This window comes from Schistocerca gregaria, chromosome 8, assembly GCF_023897955.1.
Source record: "Schistocerca gregaria isolate iqSchGreg1 chromosome 8, iqSchGreg1.2, whole genome shotgun sequence".
In the NCBI taxonomy this organism is placed as follows: Eukaryota; Metazoa; Arthropoda; class Insecta; order Orthoptera; family Acrididae; genus Schistocerca; species Schistocerca gregaria.
Genome location: NC_064927.1, coordinates 427,485,612 through 427,498,498, shown reverse-complemented (window position 1 = coordinate 427,498,498; position 12,887 = coordinate 427,485,612). Strand labels below are relative to the sequence as shown.

Here is a 12,887-nt window from a genome sequence, read left to right as displayed (position 1 = left end):
TGGAACGTAGTCAAATTCAATCGGCTGATGCTGAGGGAATTAGATTAGGAAATGAGACACTTAAAGTAGTGAAGGAGTTTTGCTATTTAGGAAGTAAAATAACTGATGATGGCCGAAATAGAGAGGATATAAAATGTAGACTGGCAATGGCAAGGAAAGCGTTTCTGAAGAAGAGAAATTTGTTAACATCGAATATAGATTTATGTATCAGGAAGTCGTTTCTGAAAGTATTTGTTTGAAGTGTAGCCATGTATGGAAGTGAAACATGGACGATAACTAGTTTGGACAAGAAGAGAATAGAAGCTTTTGAAATGTGGTGCTACAGAAGAATGCTGAAGATTAGATGGGTAGATCACATAACTAATGAGGAGGTATTGAATAGGATTGGAGAGAAGAGAAGTTTGTGGCACAACTTGACTAGAAGAAGGAATCGGTTGGTAGGACATGTTTTGAGGCATCAAGGGATCACAAATTTAGCACTGGAGGGCAGCGTGGAGGGTAAAAATCGCAGAGGGAGACCGAGAGATGAGTACACTAAGCAGATTCAGAAGGATGTAGGTTGCAGTAGGTATTGGGAGATGAAGCAGCTTGCACAGGACAGAGTAGCATGGAGAGCTGCATCAAACCAGTCTCAGGACTGAAGACAACAACAACAACTAGTGACAGATAGGAAGGAAAAACATTCTGGGATAATAACAGCAGTACACATTTAGGAACGGTGATAGGTATAGTCATGGTTAACAGCATAATAGTTATGGTGATTGGAAGTAGTACTCTGTTGGATGTAATAAGAAGTGCTGGATCATTAGTTGCCATTCTATACCGAAACAATGCAGTTGATTGTAATAATTTGTAAGAGTGTGAACATGATCTTATACTTAATATTCTACAATGTAATAAGTAACCAAATAAATAATAATAAATAAATTTTGTTTTTCCATTCCGTTCTTTTACGGAGCGATTCAGCGAAAGTATTAGTTCTGTCTAGTATGCTTACGATAGTAACTACTTCGTAAACGATCTTCTGCTGTGTATTTCATTCGTATCAAATGTTCAGGACATTTCTAAAAACACTTGTACAGGGAGTTTCATACTTACATGTCAGTTCCTCATCAATTAGAATCCCAGCGTTGTTGACGAGGATGTCAACGCCTGACAGATTATCTCTGACCCATTTGAAAGCCGCAAGGATGCTGTCCTCTCTGCTGACGTCCCCTTGCAAAGGGTACAGCTTCCCAGGGGCATCTTTTAGTTCCAGTGCCTGCAGAGACACAAGACACAACGTTAAAACTTCATCGCTCCGTAAACAACAAATATTTACAAATTAAAAGCTTACCTCAAAACTAACAGAGAATATGGAATGTATACAAAGGCCAGTGAGAATAGTCACAGGTATGTTTGATCCATTGGAGGCCATGATGGGGATGATGAAAGGTCTGTATTGACGCACGCGTGAACATAGACGCAAACTATTCCATGAGGGACTAGCTAGTAAGTTTCCAGAACCAACTTTAGGTGAGGAATCTGTGAATACACTACAGCCTTCTACGTATCACTACCGTAGTGATCGAGTAGATAGCATGAGATTTACTGCAGCGCTCCCAGGGGAGCTTAAATGAACATTCTTCCCGCTGTCCCCACGCTTATGTCGTCGTGTAAATTGGCAGCAAAGTTTGCTACTTTCAGAAAAGGTTACTCCCTCATCAGTTTTACCATGAATTTTTGTATCATTTCGCCTAGATATCTATTGGGTGTTCCCCTAAGACCGTGCAAAAAATTTTGCAGGACATAGAGAATGCGCGAGTGAACAATTAGAGGTAAGTAATCTGGAGCCGGAGAAGCCAGCTTAGAAGATATATAAGTAAACTTGCTACCGCTTTGTATAGCATTACTGTTTTCCAGCTTATTTACAACTAACGTGCGTACAAGTTTACACGTACTGTGTTAAATATAAACGTAGGCTTCCGCGGCCGTTGTCATAGTCGATAAAATTCTGGCCTCAAACCCAGAATAATTTTACTGACTACGTACTGTGTTGTTTATTTACTTGTACATTCCTTATTTCCTGAAAGGAAACAAGGACGACGACTTTGATTACCAGGAAGTCACGATGCCGGTTTTGTTTACTTTACTTGGCCGCAAGGTGGCTCTGTTGTATCGTATTTACATAGTCCCATGACAGAGACCGCTAAGGATCAAGACAGACCCATTCATTACTCAGTGCTGTTCAGAGACGTAACAGTACAACACGATGGAGCCGTACCAGTGCAGTTTCGCAGAACTCACTGACCTGCACCTTGTGTATAGGGAACTATGTTTGCAATGCTCTAACTGCTGAAAGGATGTACAGGGGACGATTTCTTAATAGGCATCATCCGCTACGACGAGTGTTTTATTTCTCTCGATCGATGAATGCGGGAGACTGGTTCATTGGAAAGAAGAAACGATGGATCTGGCAGAGTGAGGATCACACCAGGGATATTCGTCAGGGTGCTTCAGAATCTTGTTCACCGATGTCATGCTTGCACTGGACTTGGTTTCAGCACATATTGTAAGATACAGCACAAATGGTGCGTTCATTGTGTCAGTGATGGTATTTGCAATTATCTGTAACGAATGTAAATAAAAAAGCAACGGCCTTGCCGCAATAGCCGGCACGGTAGCTCAGCGTGTTCGGTCAGAGGGTTTCGCGCCCTCTGTAATTAAAAAAACTGAGTCAATCGATCAACAACGAAAATAAATGGATGTCTTACGACGTCCGCCCCGAGCACATGCAACGAACAAAAGCGAACAAAACGAGATTAAAAAAAAAAAAACAGTGGATACACCGGTTCCCGTCAGAACACCGAAGTTAAGCGATGTCTGGAGTGGCCGGCACTTGGATGGGTGACCATCCGGGCCGACATGCATTTTTTGGGGTGCACTCAGCATCGTGATGCCAATTGAGGAGCTACTCGACCAAACAGTAGCGGCTCCGATCACAGAAAGCCATCATAACGACCGGGAGAGTGGTGTGCTAACCACACGCCCCTCCTATCCGCATCCTCAACTGAGGATGACATGGCGGTCGGATAGTCCCGGTGGGCCACTTGTGACCTGAAGACGCAGTGCAATGTAAATAAAAAAGTACACGGTACTGTGATTTTATTCCCAATATCTACTTAATCATGGTTCACTGACCCGAGGTTCCCTACCTCAAATTGTTCAGTGGAGCATTCTGTATGTCCTATTAAATTTTTACACGCTCTTACGGAGACAGCCTGTAGATATTATGTAGAAAGATATTATGTAGAAAATATACAGTGCCTATAGGTAAATTAAAAGAAGAAGAAGCACCAAGCAAAGAATGGAAAACTCAAAGGTGGAAGGAGTATAAAGAGTGGCTCTACAAGATAAATTAACTTGAAGGTAATATTATACAAAGGGGACAGGGATTAAGCTGAGCTGGAAGAAATGATGCTGCCAGCAGACATCATCAACAGAGGGGTGAAAGACGTAAATCGAAAGAACCCCCCCCCCCCCACACCGCAATGCTGTAGTTGACATTCTGTCAGATCTGCTGATATCGTTGGGAGAGCTAGCCATGACAAAGTTATTCCACCTCCTGCGCAAGGTGTGTGGGACAGGCGGAATACCCTCAGACTTCACAAATACACTCCTGCAAATGGAAAAAAGAACACATTGACACCGGTGTGTCAGACCCACCATACTTGCTCCGGACACTGCGAGAGGGCTGTACAAGCAATGATCACACGCACGGCACAGCGGACACACCAGGAACCGCGGTGTTGGCCGTCGAATGGCGCTAGCTGCGCAGCATTTGTGCACCGCCGCCGTCAGTGTCAGCCAGTTTGCCGTGGCATACGGAGCTCCATCGCAGTCTTTAACACTGGTAGCATGCCGCGACAGCGTGGACGTGAATGTGCAGTTGACGGACTTTGAGCGAGGGCGTATTGTGGGCATGCGGGAGGCCGGGTGGACGTACCGCCGAATTGCTCAACACGTGGGGCGTGAGGTCTCCACAGTACATCGATGTTGTCGCCAGTGGTCGGCGGAAGGTGCACGTGCCATTCGACCTGGGACCGGACCGCAGCGACGCACGGATGCACGCAAAGACCGTAGGATCCTACGCAGTGCCGTAGGGGACCGCACCGCCACTTCCCAGCAAATTAGGGACACTGTTGCTCCTGGGGTATCGGCGAGGACCATTCGCAACCGTCTCCATGAAGCTGGGCTACGGTCCCGCACACCGTTAGGCCGTCTTCCGCTCACGCCCCAACATCGTGCAGCCCGCCTCCAGTGGTGTCGCGACAGGCGTGAATGGAGGGACGAATGGAGACGTGTCGTCTTCAGCGATGAGAGTCGCTTCTGCCTTGGTGCCAATGATGGTCGTATGCGTGTTTGGCGCCGTGCAGGTGAGCGCCACAATCAGGACTGCATACGACCGAGGCACACAGGGCCAACACCCGGCATCATGGTGTGGGGAGCGATCTCCTACACTGGCCGTACACCTCTGGTGATCGTCAAGGGGACACTGAATAGTGCACAGTGCATCCAAACCGTCATCGAACCCATCGTTCTACCATTCCTAGACCGGCAAGGGAACTTGCTGTTCCAACAGGACAATGCACGTCCACATGTATCCCGTGCCACCCAACGTGCTCTAGAAGGTGTAAGTCAACTACCCTGGCCAGCAAGATCTCCGGATCTGTTCCCCATTGAGCATGTTTGGGACTGGATGAAGCGTCGTCTCACGCGGTCTGCACGTCCAGCACAAACGCTGGTCCAACTGAGGCGCCAGGTGGAAATGGCATGGCAAGCCGTTCCACAGGACTACATCCAGCATCTCTACGATCGTCTCCATGGGAGAATAGCAGCCTACATTGCTGCACTGTACTAGTGGCGACATTGTGCATGCTCTGTTGTCTGTGTCTATGTGCCTGTGGTTCTGTCAGTGTGATCATGTGATGTATCTGACCCCAGGAATGTGTCAATAAAGTTTCCCCTTCCTGGGACAATGAATTCACGGTGTTCTTATTTCAATTTCCAGGAGTGTAAATGTACCGAAGCGCTTCCTGCCACAAACAAATATCTAAGAAAGAAATAAAAAACATCAATGTTCGAACAATGGTGAGGAATGTTCAACAAGTGCAGCGACCTCGGTAAACATCGTGGTTTTTTTTTCTGAGTGAAGCATGTTACTCTACGACGTAAACTACAGATACTTCGGTCAACGAGGCGACTACAAATAACACACTTTCTATTGTAACGTATAAGTGGCAATTTTCAAGAGGGCAATTACAGAGACTCCTCTTAATAAGGATTACACTTCTAGTTTATGGGTCGCCAACGCGGGATGATGACACGCCGTTTTTCACAGTTAAGTGTTTCTTCATCGGAGATCATGACTCTTAGGAAGCTCACCTCTCGTAAATGCGTTTCACGAGAACTCCTGTGATAAACATATAGCTTTTTGCTGAAGTAACAGTTAAAACTTCTCGTTGTTGCTGCTTAACCCACGTAAATTAAACCTCAGGTTCGTTAACTTATACTTTCAGTAACTTGCAGAGATTAAACCTAAACAAATTTGTTTTATTAAATGGTTTCCTCTAGCAAAATATTACTTACAGGGTGTTAAGGATATAAGTATAGATAGTGATAACTCAGGAGAATGTACTGAACAACATTACATTAGTATTTACTTCATTGGCATTTTATTAATTGTAGTTATCACTAGTAGCATGTTTTTACTCTGTTTGGTACCCTCAAGTATATGTGGCACAAGCAAGCAATAAAAGGCTGCTTTCCCGTGGGTAGCAGCTCAAGTATTGGAGTGTAGGTGCAAGGAGGCAAAAAGGGTAGTCTATACTGACAGGGATAGTTACTACCGTGTAGAAAACACCAGGTAGTAAATTAAGTGATATGTGTGCGACAACAGTGTTAGATGCAGAGAAAAAAAGCAACTGATACACTGAAGTTGCTGCATATGAACCCTTTGATTGCCATCACGACCTGTGGGTCACACCATAGGTTATCAGAGAACTGCTAGGTTATCGCTATATATATCAGTGCCCAATTGGTAAGGGGGAGCCTACTAACGGTTAGCAGAATTCTTATAATTACAGATTACACCTGTAACTCACGCTGTCCTCGGGTTTCATTGTTAATCCTCGTCACCGTACTGTCGAATCGAATTACGCCACACCTGCAGACAGGCAACTCAATCACCAGACTCACAAAGCGGGCTGCTTTCACGCCTTCCCGGAAGCGCATTTTGAGCACCTGTAGATGAGTTACACACTTGGAGAGACGTTCTGGTCACTGATGTGTTCAGATGGTTCAAATGGCTCTGAGCACTATGGGACTTAACGGCTGAGGTCATCAGTCCCCTAGAACTTGTTGTTGTTGTTATGGTCTTCAGTCCTGAGACTGGTTTGTGCAGCTCTCCATGCCACTCTATCCTGTGCAAGCCTCTTCATCTCCCAGTACCTTCTACAACCTACATCCTTCTGAACATGCTTAGTGTATTCATCTCTTGGTCTCCCTCTACGATTTTTACCCTCCACGCTGCTCTCCAATACTAAATTGGTGATCCCTTGATGCCTCAGAACATGTCCTACCAACCGATCCCTTCTTCTCGTCAAGTTGTGCCCAAACTTCTCTCCTCCCCAATCCTATTCAATACCTCCTCGTTAGTTATGTGATCTACCCACCTAATCTTCAGCATTCTTCTAGAACTTAGAAGCACTTAAACCTAACTAACCTAAGGACATAACACACATCCATGCCCTAGGATCGATTCGAACCTGCGACCGTAGCGGTCGCGTGGTTCCAGACTGTAGCACTTAGAACCGTTCGGCCACTCCGGCAGGCCACTGATATGTGTATGCTTTCAGTATCACTTGTAGCTTTTGCGCACTCGTCTTCTGAAGCCTGGAGGTACTTATGAATAGTCCTGTATGTGCTACCCTCCTCACTCCGCAACCCCTTGGAAAATGAAACGACAGCATACATTCTTTTCAAATTGTTACTTCGACTAGGTTATTAATTAATATTACCATACATTGATGTTTTTGAAATGAAATTGGTGGTCAAAGGGTTAAGGTATCAGCGATAGCAATACCAGTACCTATACCCCTGACACTGTCTGTTTGCGAATACTTTTTATTTTGACATTGCTTTCTTTATTGTAGCGGGTATGTATACTACACACAAATCTGCAGACATGCAGAATTTTCCATTTTGTGTTTTCTTCATTTTTTACTACAAATAAATGTGAGTGTTTCTGAGTGTTACTTTATCCTTTTCCACGTTTGCCCATACTGCACGTCAAATTACATGTTGATTAATAGTTCAAATGGCTCTGAGCACTGTGGGACTTAACTGCTGAGGTCATCAGTAGCCTAGAACTTAGAACTAGTTAAACCTAACTAACCTAAGAACAGCACACACATCCACGCCCGAGGCAGGATTCGAACCTGCGACCGTAACGGTCGCGCGGTTCCAGACTGTAGCGCCTAGAACCGCTCGGCCACTCTGGCCGGTTGTGTTGACTAATGCAGTTTGTCATGTGTGTTGTATAATATGAGCCATTAAACCTTCTGACTACAACCAGTCAGGAATGATTTTCGTTGACGAAACACTTAGACTGCTTGAAAGCTTTCGACTTAAGTTATGCGTGTTGGTTGGCGTTCGTTTATATCTCAGAACTATAATAATACAATATCCTGGAGCCATTATTCCGGAGCTACTGGGGGAACTTGCTTACTGAAAATCAGTAATTTGTTTGTGCCAGAGTGAGCGTAATATTCATTGAATTCTGAGAACATTTGATGTTTTATGTTATTCCAAGACTTCATACTAGAAACCTTATTTCTGTAAAAACCCTATCAGATTTCTTCCACTTCTAAGATGCTTACTTTGGTCAAACATTGCTTCAGTTTGAAAGATTACTTGTATAGTGCAAGTAATATTAGGGAGGTTCCTGTTTCGGTAAAATATTGTTGTACATCATCAGGCTTTACAACTGTTGAACTGTTCTTTTTTGTTTTTTTTTCTTTTTTTTTAGATTCGTTAGAAGATAATTCACGAGGGATGTTTAATTAGTAATGCAACACTTTTGTTTTGTCGGCCAACTTTGGTTGAAAAACGCGGAATTTTTGTTGCGGGACACGTGGTAGAATATTCCGGCTTCAGCCCCTTTAAGTTCCGACAGGTGGAGTCGCTATATGTAGCCTTAAAACTGGCTTCTGTGACGGATGTGTGTTCCAAATAGAGAGCTGTCACTGAGTTTCTTTTGCCGGAAAACCACAGCATCGCAGATATTTATAGATGCTTTCAGAATACCTACGGAGACTGACCGTGAACAAAAGCACGGTGAGTCGTTGGGCGAAGCATCTGTCATCGTTGCAACAAGGTCATGCAAACCTGTCAGACCTCACTCGTGAAGGCCGGCCGCATACAGCTGTGACTCTTGCAATGTTGGAACGTGCAGACACTCTCATTCAAGCTGATCGACGGATCACAATCAAACATCTTGCTGCACAAGTGGACGTCTCTGTCAGTAGTGCTGACACACTTGTCCAGCACTGTGTACCAGCACAGTTGTGTGCCATATGGTTTCCTCACCACATAACAGAGGACCATCTGTGTGTAAATGCTTGCATGTTACGAAACTGCTAGTGACAATTTTTGTCGAACATCAACACAGGCGTTGAAACACGGGTTCATCACCTCGAATCGGAAATAAAACGCCAATACATTGAGTGAAGCCACACCACCTCTCCTGCGAAGAAAAAGTTCAAAGCTGGACCCTCAGCCAGTAAACAGTCTTCTGAATCTGTAAAGGAGTTGTTCTGCTAGATGTCCTCCTTCATGCTGCAACGATCGCTCTGGACCGTATTGTATCACCCTCACGAAATTCAGGAAACAACTTCAGCATGTTCGTCGCCACAAAAATGCAAATAAACTTCTCCTTCTCAATGACAAAGCAAGGCCACAGACCAGCTGTACAACTGACAGGACGTAAAACTTCATTGGACTGTTCTGTCCCTGCCACCCTAGGGTATAAATCACACAACTTCCAACTTCCATCTGTTTGGTCCAATGCAGGGTGCACACTGCAGTAAGCAGTATGTGGATGATGGGACGTTCTTGATGCAGCAAAACGTTGGCTAAGACGTCAACCAGTGGAGTGATACTATGGAGTTATACAGGCCCTGCCAGTAAGGTGGCGTAAGGTCCTTGCACTGAACAGAGATTACACTGAGGTGTCAAAAGCCATGGAAAACATAATAATGTTGTGTCCCCTTTTTCCCAGCGAACTGCAGCAACTCGATGTGACATGAACTCAACAAGTTGTAGGAACTGCCATGCAGAAATACTGAGTTACGCTGCCTCTATAGCCTTCCACATTTACAAAAGTGTTGCTGGTGCACGATTTTGTGCACAAACTGACCTTATGGAGGCCACCACCAGCTTGCACAGTGCATTATTGACAACCTGGATCGAAAATGTCATTGGGTCAGCGCCATACTCGAACCCTACCATCGGAACCTGGATCCATGGCGTCATTGTGTCTACGCCACACTCGAAACCCACCATTAGCTCTTACCAACTGAAGTCGGAATCTGACCAGGCTCTGATTTTACAGTCGTCTAGGGTCCAGCCAAAATCGTCACGAGACCAGGAGAGGCGCTGCAAGCGGTGATGTTCTGTTCTTAGCAAAAGCAATTGCGTCGGTCTTCTGCTTCCATAGCCCATTAACGCCAAATTTTGCCGCGCTGTCCTAACGGCTACGTTCGTCGCAAGTCCACCATTGACTGCTACAGTTATTGCACGGCTTGTTGCTTGTCTATTAGCAGCATCAACTCTACACAAATGCCGCTGCTCAGACAACGCCTGAAATTTGGTATGATCGGCACACTTTTGACACTCTGGATCTCGGAATAATGAATTCATTAAGAATTTCCAAAATGCAATGCCATGTGTCTAGCTCCAACTACCGTTCGACGTTTAAAGTCTGTTAATTCATGTCGTGCGGCCATAATCAAGTCGAAAACGTTTCATGTAACTCACCTGAGTACAAATAACAACTCGGCCAATGGACCGCCATTTTATACCTTGTGTACGCGATACTAACGTCATTCGTATATGTGCATATCGCTATCCCATGACTTTTGTCTTCTCAGGGAAGTCGAAAACCAGGGTTTGTAGCCAAAAGGGTGGGAGTAATACTAGGTATTGGATCCCTGAATAAAACCAACGTGCTTCCATGAAGGATATGTGTTGAGTTACTTACTGACAGCGCCTCTTATTTAGGTTAAAAATTAAAGTGTGCACAGAGGTGATCCTCGTGGCCCTCCAGATTTTATCTTCCCCCTTTCTGAGGTTAGCTTCAATGCCTGATACACAGTCTGCCAGTGAGATTCCCTGCTACCTGTTACAAAGTTATGACTCGGTCCGTGCGAGATGAAGTCTGACCGCAGACCAGGAGACGGCAGAGGCTCACCTGCACCCTTTCGACCCTCCTGGCGATCCCCACGACGTCGACGCCGCGTCTGAGCAGCGCCTGAGTTATGGCGGCGCCGATGCCGGCGCTGGCGCCCGTAACCAGCGCGACGCGGCCCCGGTACCGCTCCATGGCCCCTCCTGTCTGCGCTGTCTTGTGCCAGCACAGAGCGCTCTCGCTCCCAGAATACAGGCGCGACTGCTGGGCAGTAGAGGCGGGCAGCGTCTATACATAGACGACCTTAACTGCGGGGATCTGCTGACACGACGCAGCGCGGCAGATCGCGACTGACTTGCACTTCCGGAGCGCGTGACGTGAAGTGACGCTGCAGCTCAGCGCTGGCGGCTGGCTACTCCTCCAAGGCCTCCGCAGCTCGCACGCGCGGTACAGAGCAAGAGGAAGGGAGAGAAACATAGATGTGGATAAATGTGGCTGTGAGGAAGAATAAGTGTGTGTGTGTGTGTGTGTGTGTGTGAGTGAGTGAGAGAGAGAGAGAGAGAGAGAGAGAGAGAGACAGAGAGAGTGAGAGAGAGAGATGGAGGGGGGAGGGGGGAGAGAATGAGAGATAGAGATAGAGAGAGAGAGAGATACAGACAAAGTGTGTGTGTGTGTGTGTGTGTGTGTGTGTGGTGTGTGTGTGTGTGTGTGTGTGTGTGTGTGTGAGAGAGAGAGAGAGAGAGAGAGAGAGAGAGAGAGAGAGAGAGATACAGACAGACAGAAAAAGTTACAGGTGATAGTGCAGAAGAGTTAGTGTGCATGTGCATGCATCCCCGTGCGTGTGTGTGTGCGTACGTGTGCGTGTGTGTAGCACGAGAGGGAGAGCGAGAGCGAGGGAGAGGGGAGAGCACGAGAGGGAGAGCGAGAGCGAGGGAGAGGGGAGAGCACGAGAGGGAGAGCAAGAGCGAGGGAGAGGGGAGAGCACCAGAGGGAGAGCGAGAGCGAGGGAGAGGGGAGATCACGAGAGGGAGAGCGAGAGCAAGGGAGAGGGGAGAGCACGAGAGGGAGAGCGAGAGCGAAGGAGAGGGGAGAGCACGAGAGGGAGAGCGAGAGCGAGGGAGAGGGGAGAGCATGAGAGGGAGAACGAGAGCAAGGGAGGGGGAAGAGCACGAGAGGGAGAGCGAGAGCGAGGGAGAGGGGAGAGCACGAGAGGGAGAGCGAGAGCGAGGGAGGGGGGAGAGCACGAGAGGGAGAGCGAGAGCGAGGGAGAGTGGAGAGCACGAGAGGGAGAGCGAGAGCGATACAGACAGACAGAAAAAGTTACATATGATAGTGCAGAAGAGTAAGTGTGCATGTGTGCGTGTGTGCGTGTGCGCGTGAGCATACGTGCCTCTGTGTGTGTGTGTGTGTGTGTGAGAGAGTGTGAGAGAGCGGGGGGGGGGGGAAGAATTGCAATGTCATTGTGCAGAAGACAGAAGAGCAGAAGAGTAAGTGTGTGTATGTGTGTGTGTGTGTGTGTGTGTGTGTGTCTTTGAGCAAGGGAGCTGGAGAAAGAGGGATTTTTATTATTATCTGACTGCAGCTTACGATACACAGCTTGCAGACTTGCAAATGTTGCAGGTTATAGTTCCAAATTCGAAAATACCCTCTTCTCATTTCAGCCTTCCATTTTTTGTGAGTTACCAGTCTTCTGACTGGTTTGATGCGACGCTTAACGAATTCATCTCCTCTAAGGGTAGCCATTACAACCGAGATCCTCAAGTATTTGCTGGATATATTCCCATCTCTCTCTACACATTTAACTCTCTACTATTCGCTCTAATACCATGAAAGTTATTTCCTGATGTCTTAACACATGTCGTATTCATTCTGCCTCTTCTCCTTGTTAGTTTCTGCCATGTATTCCTTCGGCAAACCTCCTCATAACTTACCTTGCCGGCCGCGGTCGTCTAGCGGTTAAGGCGCTCAGTCCGGAACTGCGCGACTGCTACGGTCGCAGGTTCGAATCCTGCCTTGGGCATGGATGTGTGTGATGTCCTTAGGTTCTTAGGTTTAAGTAGTTCTAAGTTCTAGGGGACTGATGACCACAGCAGTTAAGTCCCATAGTACTCAGAACCATTTGAACCTTACCTTGTCAGTCCACCTAATTTTTGACATTCTTCCGCAGCACCACGTCTCAAATGCTTCGATTCTCTTCTGCTCCAGTTTTCCTACAGTCCATGCTTCACTATCATACAATGCTGTGTTAAAAACAAATAGCCGGCCGGAGTGGCCGAGCGCTTCTAGGCGCTTCAGTTTGGAACCGCGCCACCGCTACAGTTACAGGTTCGAATCCTGCCTCGGGCATGGATGTCTGTGATGTCATAGGTTAGTTAGGTTTAAGTAGTTCTAAGTTTTAGGGGACTGATGACCTCAGACGTTAAGTCCCATAATGCTTAGA

At 46.5% G+C, this 12,887-nt stretch overlaps 1 protein-coding gene across 2 annotated transcripts in view; it reads right to left on the bottom strand.

The window, feature by feature from the left end:
• Positions 1 to 10,833, bottom strand: part of LOC126284328 (dehydrogenase/reductase SDR family member 11-like) — an 89,219-nt gene extending 78,386 nt beyond the window's left edge. The window contains exons 1-2 of one of the 2 annotated variants that reach the window (XM_049983172.1): positions 10,511 to 10,833; positions 1,099 to 1,261 (exon numbers count right to left, since the gene is read on the bottom strand). In XM_049983172.1, coding sequence (XP_049839129.1) covers positions 1,099 to 1,261; positions 10,511 to 10,642 — 295 coding nt within the window. In that variant the 5' untranslated portion in view covers positions 10,643 to 10,833. The remainder of the gene's footprint in view (positions 1 to 1,098; positions 1,262 to 10,510) is intronic. The other variant, XM_049983173.1, reaches the window with a different exon arrangement.
• Positions 10,834 to 12,887: the final 2,054 nt, after the last annotated feature.